The following is a 16,986-nucleotide window of genomic DNA, read 5'->3' on the forward strand; positions in this document are numbered from 1 at the left end:
TGCAGAAGGGACCTCGTGAAAATGAGATCTGGTTAAAATTTTCGAGACGATTGTAATAGACGATGTAAATTGGCAGGCAGACATTTCAGGCAAAAAAAAAAAACACCAGCCACACCACGTTAAAAACTCATCTCTGCCTCTACCGGGAATCAGACATTTCAGACAGTAGGGGCCCTCGGAAAAATCACTCTGCGCGGGGGTTTATGATGCTCTTAAGCAGGGCTTGACAAATCAAAAAAAAAAATTAGGTGGCAGCCAAATTTTTTTTTTTTTTTTTTCGTAAGAGCCAAACACAATTTTTCGAAACAAAATGTGCTTTAAATAATGTTTTTCCGACTTTTCAGGGACTTGTTGATCCTTTCCCATATTGGAAGGTAGTTTATTATTAAATTAAAAAATTTTGAGCCATCCCCTCTTAGACTGATTTAGCAATCACATACACAAAATTTTAATCGCCAATACCGATTTTCTAGCCGCTATGGTGAACTCGTGCTTCCGATTTGTCCAGCCCTGCTCTTAAGGCGGTCGCCCCGGGAGGCCCAAGGTGAATTCTACTTTTTTTTACACAACCAATTTACTTTCCTGATATCTGGGGTGGACTAATCTCCGAGAATTTACATGCCCGACCTAAAATATTAAATGCCCGAATGCCGAATCAATATTTTATATGCTAGTGTCGAACAAGTGGTTGGAAAAAATGCATGCCCCGGAAATGTCGGGCAGTAGATATGTCCAGCCCTATTTGATATTGGGGCATGGCCTCAATATATTTAAAAAAAAAAACACTCACCTGCGTAGGAGATGAAGCCAAGGACATACTGCTACTCTGAGAAGATATACTTCTGCTAGAAACGTCTCCTCTGTGGCCTCCGGACGAAGCAGAGGACTCGGACGACAGCATGGACACGCTGTCCGAAAAAGCGGAATCATTGTCCGGGCTCTCGGTTCTCAGTCCGAAATCAGTCTTCTGGTGAGATCTGAGGAAATCTTCGCTGTACATGCCACTGTCGACCTGCTGATGCTGCAGGTTCCCGAGTTCGAAGTTGGGCCTGACAAGTCCCCCTCCAGAATTGGATCGCGTATGACCACCGACGGACCTCATCTCTTTTGACGGCAGCTCAGGTGCGACGACGACAAGACCGTTGGATCTGATACCACCGCCGTATTGTCCATTGTATTGTTGTATCTGCTGGTGGTTGTTGTTGTTGCCACTGCCCGGAGGCTTCGGATTATTCTTCCAGCATCCATTCTGTTGCTGCTGACAGAGGGATTGGTTGACTGAATGGCTCTTTGGCATAATTTCTTTCTCGAACTGGTTTTCCAATGCGCACAGTTCCCCGAGAATAGCGTCCAGCTCCACATCTTGGCTATCTGTAAGAAAGGAAAAAAAAACAAAGAAATCAACACCTGATGACATACAGTCGAACTCGGTTATAACGACATCGAAGATCAAAGACGGATTTATGGTTATACCGCTTGTGGGCTACACAAAAAATTTTCCGCCTTCTCCTCCCTATTCTGGTCTAATTTTTTTTTTTTTGGCCACTCATTCCTCCTTACATTTCCGCCCTGGGCTATAGATCGCTTGGCCCTGCCCCTGTAAATACGCTTCTGTCTTTAAGCCACTCTTTTGGCCACTCACATGCTTGCACACTTTCTTAGTCACTCTTTTGGTCACTCACTGACATGATCCTTCACTCTGTTTTGGTTACTCCAATACTCAAAAAATCTGGTCTACCAACCAACCTGTCCACGAATTTACATACTTGCTGTCAAAAATTGCATGCAAATTTCACTTTTATGAGGCCCCTCTGCACTCAAGGCCACCCGAGGTGTGCCCGGGTGAGGGCATGCGTTAAGACGGCACTGGGTGTCGTCACTACATTTTAAGACCTTAAGACTTTTTTTTTTCGATGAAAAATATAATCGGATGCAATCAAATGCTGCGCATGAAGTTATGGTGAAGAGTTATGGTGACCGTATTTTATCGAGAAAAATACGGAGAATCGGGAACACGTAAATACGGGAATACCAAATATCTCGCCACTGCCGGCGAAATTGCCAAATATTGCTAACAATAACCATTGGCGAGAAATACTGAGCTGTAGCAAGTCTGCTGCAGTGTATTTCACGGGAAAATGATGAGCCTGGCAAATATGAGATCAATATTTTTCGTTGGAAAAACGGGACACTTTCATATCAAAAAAAAATTGGGGAAGAAAAATTACAGGAATGCCTGTATAAGGGTCGTTACCGATAAGAAAGTTGCAGTAATTTATAATGTAATTTATATTGCATTATAAATACATATATTATATTACATTATAAATACATATATTATATTACATTATAAATACATATATTACATTATAAATACATATATTATATTACATTATAAATACATATATTATATTACATTATAAATACATATATTATATTACATTATAAATACATATATTATATTACATTATAAATACATATATTATATTACATTATAAATACATATATTATATTACATTATAAATACATATATTATATTACATGTAATTTATAATGTAATCAAACAAGCAATATTATAAATGTGCTATTTTCTTCGTTTTTAACCCATTAATGCTTTATTCGACGTCAATAAAGCAATAGACAAACATTGGCTCGATGTGATGGGCTGTAATTTTAGGAATTTCTTGAGAAAAAACTTTAAAAGCGGAAGTGTGTGTATATATAAAATTGACAAAAATGTCTCGTTATATCGGAGGTCGTGCCGTTTCCATTGAAGTTATAAGTGTAAGCAATGTTAATCAACATTATTCTTCACGAGAGTCAGTCAGTACACTTAATTATTGACGTTATAATCGATGTATCGTTACAACCGAGTTTGTATATGTAAATAATAAAGATTAATGAAAAATAACCCCGGATAAAATAATAAAAAATGTTTTACCTTCCATGTTTGCCATAGAAAACCGATAAGTGTCCATCCGCGGAGCTGGGATTGTTAATTTGCTGCTGGAGCATAATCTGTTCGATGACGAGGACACTTCTAGAGCCTGTAAAAAAAGATACAGGTTTAATATCAGGTGTTTTTTTTTGTATATAGATCGCAGTTAAAATTCAATACAGATAGTAACTAGGATTTTTAATTATGATTCCGTATAAATACTCTGAATTAAATGATATATTTCAAAATTATGTACCGCGTTTTCCTGCGTGTAATTGCAGACGCGAATTTTACTACTATCGTTTATCATGTAAAATGAATACGGTGAAGCATTCCTACAACGACATTCGATATAACGATATAGAATCATTCGCATAAGTGTACGCAGAATTTTCTGAAGGGAGGTTTCAATTTTTTTCCTTCTCAGTGGTGGGTGGGGTTACGTTTTTTCCTGCAAAATAACACTATAATCTCGGCTTGAGAGGGGGGGTTAGAACCCCAAACCTCCCCTTTGCGTACGCCAATGTTCGCGAATTCATCAAAGAGAAATTGCCTATTTTATTCTTCGATTTTTTTTTTTTAATCTTTTTTTCCTGATCTTTCTTTAATAATCGAATAACATTGTAAACTTTCGTAGAAAAGTTTTAAAATAGTTCAACTATATATATTATATCGCTTACTTATGTGACAACGGCACTCGTATCACTAAAAACTATACTACATTATTCCAACCAGCTTGTTTTGTATTTCTGCTAAGAGATGGCAGCACAAGATTCATATATTAAGGGTGTTCAACCTTTGGGCCACTTCATTCGTTTGGTCGCGGGCCACTTAAGTGATCTGTGAATGTGCTGTTGACCACTTAATTGAAGTTAGAATGTGCCGCGGGCTGAATGAACGCCAGGGGCTCTGCCACCGGACTTATCCCGTTGCCGAGATCTCTTCCAGCTCAGTTCCGTGGCAGAGTCTGGAACAAAGTGAGTGCACCTAACAGTCTGAGTGTATAGCTAGTGTTGTGTTTGATATTTCAGTGCTGCCATTTATACTTTATTGTGAATGAAGTGTAATGATTGAATATTTGTAACGTTGTAGGCCTGTTGCTCTGTGTGGCGAGACTGTTTAACGGGGAGATCGGCTCGCATTCGCGCCTTGAAGTTGGAAACCACAGAAAACCAACTTCAGCCGACCACCACTGTGGGGTTCGAACCCGGATCCTCGCGATGCGAGTCCGTCACTATGACCACTCGACCACCACAGCGGCATGTGCCGTGGGCTACTTAAGTGATCTGGAACTGCACCCCAGATCACTTAAATAATCAGATTGCCACACCAATGATCAGTAAACGCGCCGCGAGCTGCAGAAATGATCTCTAAATGTGCCACGGGCTGCTCAAGTGATCTGTAACTGTGCCGCGTGTTGCTTAACCCATTTGCATCATAAGCGCATATATGCGCGGAATTTTCCTGGCCATTAATCACCAAAGAGCAAATGTGCGCGCTAGTTCTTTGTGCATAAGAACAAAACACTAGAGTACTATCATACAGTATAAAACTATTAAATTTAATTTTTCAAATTATTTTCAATGTCTATCTTCATTAAACTAAGTAACATTATAAATTCTTTGTGTACGCCATTTTGGTTTTTCCTTTTTTTCATTTTGAAATATTTTTAACTTAGCGAAATTAACAATGGTATTGATATATACAATATAACGATAATTTTTGAACAGATTTTTGAAACCGCTACAACGATGTGTTTCATACAGCGCTCAAAATCACCTACAGTACTTTTTCAAGACCTCCCTGGTTTTTGTTTTCCAGAGGACATCTAGAGACGTCAACATTTCGCACTGCCACCCCTGTAAAATGTAAATGAAGGTGTCACTGTAGCTACTTCCTATGTGAGACACGGAAGTGCAGTACTGTACAATAAACTCCTTTACAGGGTGAAACGTCGACTTGCTAGCTGAATTTTACTAATTGACTGACCAATTACAGCGAAACCTAAATATAACGATATTCTGCAGACCAAGAAGAAATAGCGTTGTAGAGGGGTTATCGTTATATCGACAGGCAACATTATCATATCATTTACCACCACTCCACAACCTCAAAACGGTGCCATATCCGTAAGAAGTCCTCTGAAGAACAAAAATATGTGATGAGTTTAAAAATATACTAAAGGATATTTCGAACGTGAAATATAAAAATATATCGTTATAATGAAACGATAAAAATATCGTTATAGAAGCGCTTATCGTAGTAAAGGATATCGTTGCATCGAGAGGAGTTCAACATTAGACTATGAGCAATTTCAAACAAGAATTGAAAAAAATATCGTTGTAGTGGGATTTATATCGTCATATCGAGTACCGTTGTAGCGAGGTTTACCTGTAAATATAACTTTGTGTGTAGAATTAAGATATTATTTTTCTTGGCTGAATATCGTTTATGGAGATTATACTGTAATTCATCAGGGAAAAGAAATGCGTGTCCTTTTTTTTTCTTCATTGTCACAGAAACCCCAGGTATGGGAAACACGCGTTCAGAATATCCCTTGCACTCAAAGGCCAACAAAACACCGTTAGCGAATCCAGTACATTCTTGTCTCGGTATTTACAGGAGAACGTCCAGGTACATTCCTTCCCGTTCTCAACATGGAGGTTAGGTTGAAAGAAAACAAAAATGTCGAAGAGAAGGATAGAGTACAAGAGCTTAAAGGAAGCCCGTTCGTCCAGCACGTAAATCCAAAAGAAGACTCTTGTAGACGGTTCTGACGTAACCCTCATTCAGGTAGCACGTCTCGCAGACTGCATGTATATAATCCCGACCACGTCTCTCTTTCTCTCACGGCAGAACTATATTATTATTATTATATTGTGAAGGTGGAAATCATCCATAAAAGGTCAAAGACCCGGTCCTTCTGTACCAGCAAGAAGATTTTTACGCCTCAGAGCTAAGGGAAATGACTAAAAAAATAAAATCGAAAATTTCCTATCGGAGAGAGAGCGAATGAGTAACACCATTATATACCGGCACAGTGCGTTTCGTATGCTGATAAAGATTATGGCGTGACCAAACACCGAGCAAAATGTGTCATTTATTAACCACTTGCGACAGAAGTGGCGGTTTTCCCCATTCCTTGTGGACATGGAAGATACACGCGAATTTATCCCTAAAACTAAGAAAATAAAAAGTTTTAAATTTACAATAAATAAATAAATAAATAAGCACTGTGAAACCTTTCCAAGCGCAACCAAAAATTTTCTCGAATTTCTAGGGGAAAATACTGAGCGAATTGCTGCTCCCTTTATGAGAAAATGTCTAAACTTCAAAAAGGGTGCAGACTTTTGGAAAGAGTGTACATCCACCTGGAGCTGTATTTTCCTCCTGGGCCGGAATTTCCTTTTCTAGATTTAATGTTTGTTTTCCCTTTGTTAAACGGCAAATTTTTAGTGAGGGAGGGTGGGATGAAAATGCTACCTCTTTTCAAAGTTTCTGAAGAAAGCCAACTTCAACGAAATCAGAGAACTCAATAATATACACAAGTAGAAGTCCGTTTGAGCGAGTAACTGCTTATAACGGGAATATTGCTATAACGAGTGATTTGCCAGTGATTGCCAAACAGCTAGTGTAAAAGATACAAAAAGTACTGTATTCTCGGTTATATCGAGTTGAAAATTGAGAAGCATTCGATATAACGACAAAACAATTATCAGAAAAATTCTAGTTTTTCCATCTCGCTCTTCAAGAATTGAAAATGATGACATATCATGGTCTGCGTACACCTACGATCATGGCACACGTTCTTCGTAGAAATTATTCTGAATTGCATCGAACAAAAAAAGGACACAGAAAAGTCAAATTATTTTTTGAACTCGCCTTTTCCTTATTTTTGAGCCTCGCACACTATACACATGACTTATGTTATTATTTTATTCGGCTTTTGTCTCTTCCAGTGGCTGAGACCACGGGATCAGAGGTTCAAAGTCGTTTCTGAATGACTGAAAAAATCGTACATAAATCTTTCCGATGCAGCTAAATATTAATGAATCCATACAGCCACGGAAGTGAGTAGTGATATAATTATTGAGACTTTTAATTGTTCAGAATTCATCGAAGAAATAATTTCATAATTTATCAAGGAAATAATTTCATAATTTATCAAGGAAATAATTTCATAATTTATCAAGGAAATAATTTCATAATTTATCAAAGAAATAATTTCATAATTTAAAATTTCAAATATACCCATGGGTCGCAAAGTTTATCGTTTTATGGATTTTTGGTCGCATCTAGAAAAGATTAGGATCCCCCCCGCACACACACACATACAGTATGATGGGAATCACTTTATTTCTGTGCATTTTTTAGCTCAAAACGTTTAATTTGATTATGTTCAATGGCTATCTAATGATAGGCCAGTTTCCAGAGGAGCGAAGGGTGCTTTAATTAATGTGTATTACTGAATTAATGTAATTTTTCTTTTTTTTGGTTGAATGCTATCTCCGAAAAAAAGGATCTCTTCAACCATCTTATATCGTAGAATAATAATCATTTCCAGCCATCTCCCTCATTCACAACACGATTTATTACCACATACGATTCATCATCAAATGGTTATTTCCAAAATAAAAAAAAGTAAAGAAAGATATCACGAGCGAGTATAAATGGAGGTTTAAAAAAATTCCTGAAATAATTGCTTGTAAAAAGATATGTATCTGCTATTTTTAGTCACTGATATCTCCCACTCTCACCCATTCTCGGCAGATCCAATCAAGTTTTTAATGGTAATTAACTTTCGAGGGAGGGTGGCGCGCGCGCGCGCACACACACACACATAAAAGTTTGATTACATTTGCAGAAATTACCGATTTTTTTCATTATTATTTTTATTATGAGCGATAACATGAAGACAACTTCATTAAAATGAAGTTCCTGATTCGTTATTGTTCCGTGTTATCGTTTGCAATGAAACCTGGTAATTTTTTTTTTTTTTTTTGTTATTTCTAGCAAAAAATTCTGAATTAATGAGATAGAAAGTAAAAAAATTATAAAGGTATGTGAATAATATTAGTTTCATTAGATAATACATGTATATATGGCTTTGTCATTGATAGAGGGAGTTGTATTTAAATATCACCTACTCCAATAAACTCTGGTTTTAATTACTTGGATTTAATTAGGAGTCAGCGTTGATCGATCGCAACTCTCTGTAAAATTCATCAAGGAAAAACAATTGGCTGAATTCTAAAATGTCTAGGCTAGCGTTTTTCAACGTTTTAACCCTAGTGCGGGACCCTAGAAAAAATATCTGTGTTCTAGGACAGTGGTTTTCAACCTTTTTTTAGCCCATGGGCCCCCCTTTGGACCATATGTTTTTCTCGTGACTCCCCTCATTTTACCCAGGGCCCCCTATCCTCATGCAAGAGCGAGACCCTTTCTACTTATTGAATCAAATTTAGTTAAAAAATAAATTTATAATGAACAAAAAATTTATGAATAAGATCGATCTCTAGAACCTTGGGACAGTCAGAGAACTAGAAAGTAGACGATCATCCCTCCCGAGAGCCGAAACGCATGGAGAAAATAAGTCTGCGTAAAATACGGGACGATCTAGCGAACATACAAATCGCCCTTCCCGACTCATCACTATAGGTCTGCACATGCCCTGGGTAAGAGTCAGTGAGCTTTCTTCTTGGTAGAAGGTTGGTGTTCTATACATACCCGTCTCACTATTATGGGTCCCCTAGCAAAGTGATGTTCTGAGGCCCTATATTTAGCTGAAAGCAACCGTAAGAGCTTACACATTCAAAATCACAGACCAGATCTCCAGGGGTTCCCTATGGACATCAGCATACGCGTACGCAGAATTTTCTCGAGGGGGGGTTCAGATTTTTTTTTCCTTCTGAGGGGGGTTTACGTTTTTTCCTGCAAAATAACACTATAATCTTGGCTCAAGGAGGGGTTAGAACCCCAAACCCCCTCCCCCCCTTTGCGTACGCCAATGGACATGAGGACCCCAAGCCATAACCACAGACGAGGCATAGGTTAAGATGCCCTGGTTCCATGGACAGCTCTGCTGGATTCTGAAAATAGTAATTTGCCCCAACAATTTGACCTCAAAGCTTTATTTCTTCACATCTCTCTGTGGCCCTATTCACAATTTGTTATGGCTCCCCTTTCATCTGATTTCACCCGTGGCCCCCTTAGACTATCCTAGGACAGCAAGGGTGCCACTGTGCCCCCAAGTTGAGAACCACTGTTCCAGGAGACGCTACAGCAACACATTCTAGGTTCCTTGGAACTCCACTACAATCATGTGTTTGCCATCGCTATTCATTGATACAGGTTTTTTTTCCCCGCTGGACGATGCCTAATAGAAGAAAAAAGTTCCGTGGAACCCACGTCTGCTCTAAGCTAATCAAGATACATCTTTTTCCGTTTGTCACCCCCCTCCTTATTATTATAAGGATTAAACAATTTTCACGTTCATTTGTACCCTTTATTGTCTCAAAGTGTCGCAAGACTAAAGAATCCTCAAATGATATTGAAGATAATGATATAATTAAGAACGCAAGGCTTGTTATTACATTAACATAATTTTATCCCCAGAAATATCTCGTGATACCCCTAACCAATCTCAGGGAACCCTGTAGTATGCCGCAGGATACAATTTGCGAATTATTGAGTTTATCAGTGCTCTTCCATTAATAATTACGTGAAGACCCTTTGGTGAAATGTTTCACGGAAAATCCATTCACCGACAAGAAAGAAAGTTCATCGAAAGGAAAATTCACCGACAAATAATTTTCGCCTGGAATATTAACCGGTAACAATTCATCTCCACGTGTATTCTTGAATTAGTGAGTGAGTGATCAGAAGAGAGTTGTCCGAGCCTGATCTCCCTCATTCACTCGTTCACCTTCGAGATTATTCGCTCGGGGTCTATAAGTCATCTACTCTTTTAATTACTCACTCTCCTCCCTCACAGTCACTCACTCGCAAACTCACTCAATCATTCACTGAACAACACACGTTACGAATTGTTATCCTTTAGTTTCCTGTCGATGGAATTAATTGTTTGTCGGTGAATTGTGTGGCAGTCATTTTTCCGGACAAGTGATCTAAACAAGGTGGGAACGAATGGCCACGTGCTATAGTAATTTTGCTCACTGATTTTCATTCTGATTTCTAATTAGTTCTTGAACAAATCCCGCTGACTCTGTAGCTGACTTTTGGGAACTATGAGGATTCACCGACCACTTTCACTGAACTGGACAGACATTTTTGGTGATAACTTAAAGGAAAATAGAGTTGCATGTGAACAGAAAGCACATCACGCCATATTAATGTAACCAATAAATTTCGATCAACAACTGTTTCTTCACAAAATTCATTGTAAGAATACCAGAATCAAATATATCGTAGCTTTGTAGAATTTAGCTATTGTAAATACAGTGAAACTTGAGCTGGACACCTACGGTTCATTAAAATCTGTTAAAGTCAAGGAGGGGTCCAAGATATAGAGATAAAATAGACATTCTGTGTTATAGGATTATGGTTCCATTTAAAACGGCTTAATGGAGGCAGGTGTCCAACGTATAGAAAAGTCCAAGTTGGCGGGTTTTACTATACATAATTTAAATATATGTATATAATGTGCACGTTCAGTGGCAAAACTTTCACTCTCCCCCATCTTCCCGAAGACCCTCTCAACACGACGAAAAAAAAAAAAAATACACCAAAGTTTGTTCATTTGACAGTCATCAGTGACGGTAGAATATAAAAAGAGCCAAAAGTGAGCGTAAAAAAAAGGAGGAAGAAGCGTCAACGCGTGACAGCAACAATGTCTAAATATAGATGGCGTTTTCTCCCCCTCACAATAATAATAGCAATAATCGAGAAGGAGAAACAGGATGAATTTGAACAACTCAAAATAACAATGATTCGTGCTCATCAAGTCAAAGTTGAACAGTTGACCCTTTTCTTATTGTCAAGGTTGACGGCTTTTCCCCCCACCATCTTCGCGAGCAAATCTTCAATCTAAAAGCATATCATGTTCTGGCGACTAGTGACCAGGGCGTATCAACTCCTACGCGTTGCTTCAGCTGACAAACACGTCACTGACATCTCAAAAAAGGTTGTTTTTCTTTTTTTTTTCTTTTCCTTTTTTACATTAAAGAAAATCTTGTTTATATCAACACGTGATGCACGAGAACTGGAATATGGTTATTGGTCACCTCCACACGGAATAGATATCCATTAATGGGTGGTGGGCGTATTATTATAATGACTGCAAATATCATCTTTCGAACTGATGATGATGTTCGTTGCGCATTGAAGAGTCCAAAGTGTTGCATAATGGACGAAAATAATTACTATTACATAAAAAGGGTGAGCTCTTTGATTGACGAGCTTCCCACTTCTCTCTCTTTTTTTTAGGGCCTTGAAACAAGTGGCCGTCGGATGAAGCTGTTCCAAATGATAGAATAAAAAAGGAGATAGAGAGATAGTGTTTAGAACGGATGAGATGCATCGAGCTGTGTGTGTGTGAGATAAACAGGAAAGATCTGTCAAGAATCTGATGAGTGCGATTATGATTTGAGAGGATTATACAAAGATGATGTTAAGCAGCGAGGAAAACGTGACATAATCCCAAGGTCCCGACCTAATTCGAGCGAGGAAGCTCAACCCCTTTTAATCCATGTTTGTTGTTAACTTTTGCGTAGAAAGTAAATGAAGAAATTATTCATGGTATGACAACTATCATTCTCCTGGGAGAATTTTTTATACGGCGAGTAATATTCTGTATGTACAGGGTGTCCCAATGGGTACGCCGCGTCAGATTTCCGCTTATTCCGATAGAGATAATTGAGGCGAGCATTTCGATAAGTCTCATGGGAAGGGGGGGGCGAATCTCTGAGCAGACAGACCTTCAACATGATTCTTACACAACGTGAAAATTCAACCATATACCATCTTTATTTGAAAATATGGAACACCAATGGCAGCACCAGTAAGAACATGGAACAAGATCAACTCTGGCAAGCCAGGTATATGCATATACTCACACAACACTTTCCGTTATGTACCGATTCGTTATAGATTCCGCAGAGGAATGTGTAGACGCACGTACGGTTAAGTACTAGTAGTTTAGTTGGACCATGATAATCTATGGCAATGTTTCTCATAGTATGCGTCGCAGCTCGTAGGGGGCGTCACCAATCTTTGTCAGGGGCATCGCAGTCAGCTAAAGATATTGATTAGTGTGTCTATTTCTGCTTTGAAGTAGTTCTTTCATAAGTGTGAAAATGCATGTATCTGTGCCGTGCCATGCCTCCCCCCCCCCCCATCCTGAGACGGGGCCCCCAGGCTGGGATCTTTTGCGGGCCCCCAACGAGACTTCCATGGGTCCCCCTTCATGATGGATTTATAGCGTAAAAAAACAAAACATTGTGAAAATCGTCCCGATCTTTCCCCTGGAGATTTGTCAGCCTACCCCTTGTGGGGGCCATGATCTGTGTACTAAACTATCTTGGGGAGCCGCAGATAGGCCATGAATTGGGGAAGAGAGCCGCGGGTGACAAAAGTTTGAGAACCACTGATCTGTGGGCTTCGATTAGAGCCCCATTTCCCGGTTACCCATGAAAAAAATTCTCGTTTATTATTATGTCTATCGGAATTCGCAGAGACCTGATTCTGCGTGACTACAACTGCAAACTACACTAGAGGGACGGATATCCCGCTTATACGGAAACTACTTTTTCCCGCTTAATCAAATTAATTGCGCTTTATACACGTCAACTGTTAATACCCATCAGCAACTATACACATATGCTTTTATTAAATGAAACATTTAGAATATTAATGAAATAAATAAATATATAATATACCGTATATACTCTAAGTTAAGATAAATACGAGTAGTACTGGACTATTCAAGTTGTCTTCAATACGTACATTTAATTATTTTATTTTTGTTCTCTGTTGGGCCAATAGAAGGCGCTGTGCTAACTTTCCTAATGAAAAGTAAAAATCTATTTTTAATTAAATATAATTTTCATTTCATTTTTGATGTCTGATTTATTCGAGAAGTTTCATTAATATTGATCCTTCGTAAGTTTTCGATGCACAAAGTATACTAACGTTGTAAAATGGCAGTTGAAATGTTCCCCCGCATAATCGGATATTGATGAAGTGTGTGATGAAATCGTTGATATCCGATTAAGCGGGATCTACTGTACTAACAGTATTTGATTACTTAATATTTTCTTTTGCGCCCGGGGCCTCGACCGACTTCCATCCGCCACTGGTTGGGACAGCCGTTTGTTGCCCAGAAGACGCCATCCACAGGACGCTAATTACTTACGATAGTTTATTTCCCCTTAGCATCACGTACCATCTGCCTCGATGATAAGAACAGAATTCACATTCGAGCATCATCTCCAAAAAAAGATGGAAAAGAGATTGCAATGTTACCGAGAGAATGAGAGAGGCAACGGCTGTTTCTGCATTCGAGGTTATCTTTCTGCCTTTTGTTGCCCATCCCGTTATGGCATATATACACGCACATTCATATACAAGACACAAACACACGCCAGAAATATGGCGTCACAAAAAGAAAGTGTCTTTTCTTTTTTGTCTCGGTATTTTCCAACTGATCTCAACGTTCCTCCTCCTCCGCATCTTTTTGATATTAAAGGCCCTTATACTTCTTCCAACTGACACATCTGCTGTCGGCATGGGTTGAGCACTACTTCAAGAATGAAATATATATAGGCTGAGATGAGCTCACGTGGCGCCAGAGTGCCTTTCGCCTTGCTTGCTCGCTTGCTCTCCAGCCTCATGTGTATGTATACAGTAAGAAACAGCACCAGCAGACTAACTCTCGGTTCTAGACGAGAGTGAGAGAAAGAGCAAAGGAAAGAAATAACGTAAAAGGTTACTCCTCCCACTGCTGGGTCAAAAGACTATACAGAGAAAAATAATAATGAAAAAAAAAAACAACTTTGAGAGAAGGCAAAAATCAGGCCTCTCCTGGTCTTATTATAGCATTGGTGTGGCTGGTCGGGCTGTTTTTTTGTTTTTTTTGCTTTTACTTTACACAAACAAACAGATCATAATTACGATTACATCTACCCATCTTACCATCTCGTACCATACCTACATCTTGATTATCTAACCGGGCATTTGGTGCGTACATGAAGGTGTGTGTATGTTTATCAAAGTTTCTGTTTTAGAATATATAGTAAAATTTAGAAATATTTACATCGTTTGTTCATGCACGAGGAGCGGTATGAAACGATTTATAGTTCAAGTATGTAGTAAATAAGAATAACTGTGATGAATTCGATAGAACTCATGAATTACGAACTGCACCCAGTGTAGTGGTTTCCTGAATTGAGTCTTCACTGTAGGTATCAGGGTCGTAACTAGAGAGAAAGCAGGAGCTGTTGAAGGGTGAATACGGCGGCTCCTCTAGTCCAGCACCGGGGGCATCAGTCCCTTTTGTTCCCCCCTCCTAGTTTCGGTCCTGGGAGCTATGACTAGTTCAATGGTTTCCGACACCTGCAGCTCATTTGCACTGTGTTTATATGACTGTTGGGTCCTCATCAAAATAATAATTGCTTAAATTGGATAAACTCTGATTAATTCTACCCACAAAGCAGGCACGCATCTAGGATCGGTGAGATTCTATTGGAGCAGCGACGGCAACTGTGAGAACTATTGAACCAATCTATCGTAGATGGGGCGGACTTGTCAAGTACGTGTAGACCTATAGGGTGCTCAATCGAGCTTCGAGTGAAATATATTTTTATTTTTTAATAAATCTGCAGATGCTCAGCCGGGTGCTACAAAATACTTGAATCTAGCGCCATTGATACTGACAATTTAATTCTGAGCAATCCTTAAGAATTTGAAAAATGAATGAAATCACGAAGTCTTGAGATTTCTAAACAATCGTCAAACATTTGTCATAATCATTCACAACTTTAAAGGTATATTACACGCAATATTACCGCTCTTCCAGATGTGACAATGAAAATTGCTTTTCAATTTTTTTTTTTTTACATTAAACTTGAAGAAAGGGAAAATAGTTTATTAGGGAAATAAAAAATAATGCACAGGGATTCCCAAGCTTCTTACGTTTGCAGCATCCTTGGAAATTTCATACACCTCGCATTACACCCTGTCACTTGCCTGCTTAAGAATAATGGCTCTATTACCAATTTCAATACATAATTTTCTCCCTTAAATACCGTGCCCCGTATATCTCACGGCATCCTATGTTACCTCGCACACAGTTTGGGAATCACTGCCCTAGTACAGCATATTCATCATGAATACGTGAGTCTTGTGAAAGCCTGGTTTTTGGATTCATTCCAGCAGAAGATCACAAAAGACCCCCCTTTTTTAGGACACAAAGTAGCAGAAAAATATTATCTAATGCAGTAATTTAAAAATTGGATAATATCCAAATATAATTTTGTTTATTTGAACCTCAAAATGAAGCATTTGTGATTCATGCTTCAATTATTGGATCTTTTACAGACTTTTAGAGAAAAATAGAGAAGAAAAGTGACACACAAAAAGAAAGGGGGACTGTTATGTACGATTGCATCCATAAAGCTTTTTTTTGTGCATTCATTGCTGATGTTAATCCAAAGCAAAACAAATCGCTGTCACAGAAATTCCCCTTCCCACATAGTGGGGGGAAAAAACACCCCAAAAATTTCCGCGATTCCTCTCTCCCTATTCACATTAGAAATGGGAGGAAACTTCTTCAGTCACAGCAGTGTTATTGATTACTTCCAGGATCAGCAGCAGCAGCACACACAGTAGTGGAAACCGAACGGAGATTCTCCGCCGTCAAAACTGCACACACACACACACCATGATGGCTTCTGCATAGTGGGCCCCGATATCCATCCCCTCACCTCTAGTTCCGAATTAATAGCACCATAATCCTTTCCGAAAGACCGAAGGATTACTTGGAGCTCATCTCGGATGAGAAAATGGAATAGCAATAACAATAAAAAAGCAAAAATACCGGGCTATCACGTAACCTCCGAGACCCGAAAAGGAGTAGAAATCAATTGCTGCTGCAGGAATGGCAAAATGGTCTTGAAACGGTATGTTTTTTGTTGTTGTTGTTGTTGTGGCTACCCCTCCTCCCCCCCCCCCTTCTTTTGGTGCTCCTTCTCCTACATCTTCAGGTGAATGAAAAATTTTCTTGGAATCGGTCCAAGTTTTTTTCTGAAAGATAGATTTCCTCTTCTACGGAAATTTTTACGGCTTCGATTCGGAGTAGAGTTTGTAGCGTATGGAGTAAAGGTAGATTCCGATAAACGTAAATGCGTACTACGAGAATTTTCCGAGAGACTCTGTGATATCGCATTTCGATTTTAATCTTGGCGATCCTTTTTTTTCTCCTCCCACGGTTTTAGAATGGAAAAGAAAGGGGGGAAAAGGATGATATCCATGAATAACAAATAGGCGATCAAATAAAAGAATTGCGCAGATCTGAAGAGAAATTTTTTTTTTCTACACTATCTAAAATAAAGTAGAGCTGGGGATGTGGTATTCGAGAGTCCTTTACTCCACTGAAATGAAGGTCATTCCGAATCACATAAGTTTGATCGATCTTTCTCAACTCCAAACGTCAGAGCTATCCAAACCCAAAGAGATCTCCATTTGTCCTTTTATTGCTAGGATTGTTTCAAGAGCAATCCCCCAGTCTGCGGAATTTCAAAACTTGTTACAAAGTTCGTGAATGGGAAGCGGCTTCGTTGGCGTATCAACTCATCTAATGATTATATATGATGAAAAGGATCGATGAATATCTCTCATTATCTGCACTGAATGACCGACGCATCAGCACCCTCATAAAGCTGATGAAATGTTTGTTTTTTTCAACTAATCATTAGACTTATTTGTTCACTGTGGTGATTATACGTTATTGGCAGCACTTGTTTCCATCTAACACAGCGTTCAACTTTTTTGAACCCAAGGGCCCGCCGTATTTTACAGCACATTCCTGTACA

The 16,986-nt window shown here is 38.9% G+C and overlaps 1 protein-coding gene across 2 annotated transcripts in view; it reads right to left on the reverse strand.

Annotated features, from left to right (window-relative positions):
• Positions 1-16,986, reverse strand: part of LOC149078512 (uncharacterized) — a 109,013-nt gene that overhangs the window by 18,582 nt on the left and 73,445 nt on the right. For both annotated transcript variants that reach the window (XM_089240622.1, XM_089240623.1), the window contains 2 exons: positions 2,942-3,047; positions 791-1,371 (listed from right to left, as the gene is read on the reverse strand). In XM_089240622.1, coding sequence (XP_089096748.1) covers positions 791-1,371; positions 2,942-3,047 — 687 coding nt within the window. The remainder of the gene's footprint in view (positions 1-790; positions 1,372-2,941; positions 3,048-16,986) is intronic.

This window comes from Pholcus phalangioides, unplaced genomic scaffold (genome assembly GCF_987345545.1).
Source record: "Pholcus phalangioides strain wild (caught in Gottingen) unplaced genomic scaffold, Ppha-v1.0 ptg000013l_1, whole genome shotgun sequence".
In the NCBI taxonomy this organism is placed as follows: Eukaryota; Metazoa; Arthropoda; class Arachnida; order Araneae; family Pholcidae; genus Pholcus; species Pholcus phalangioides.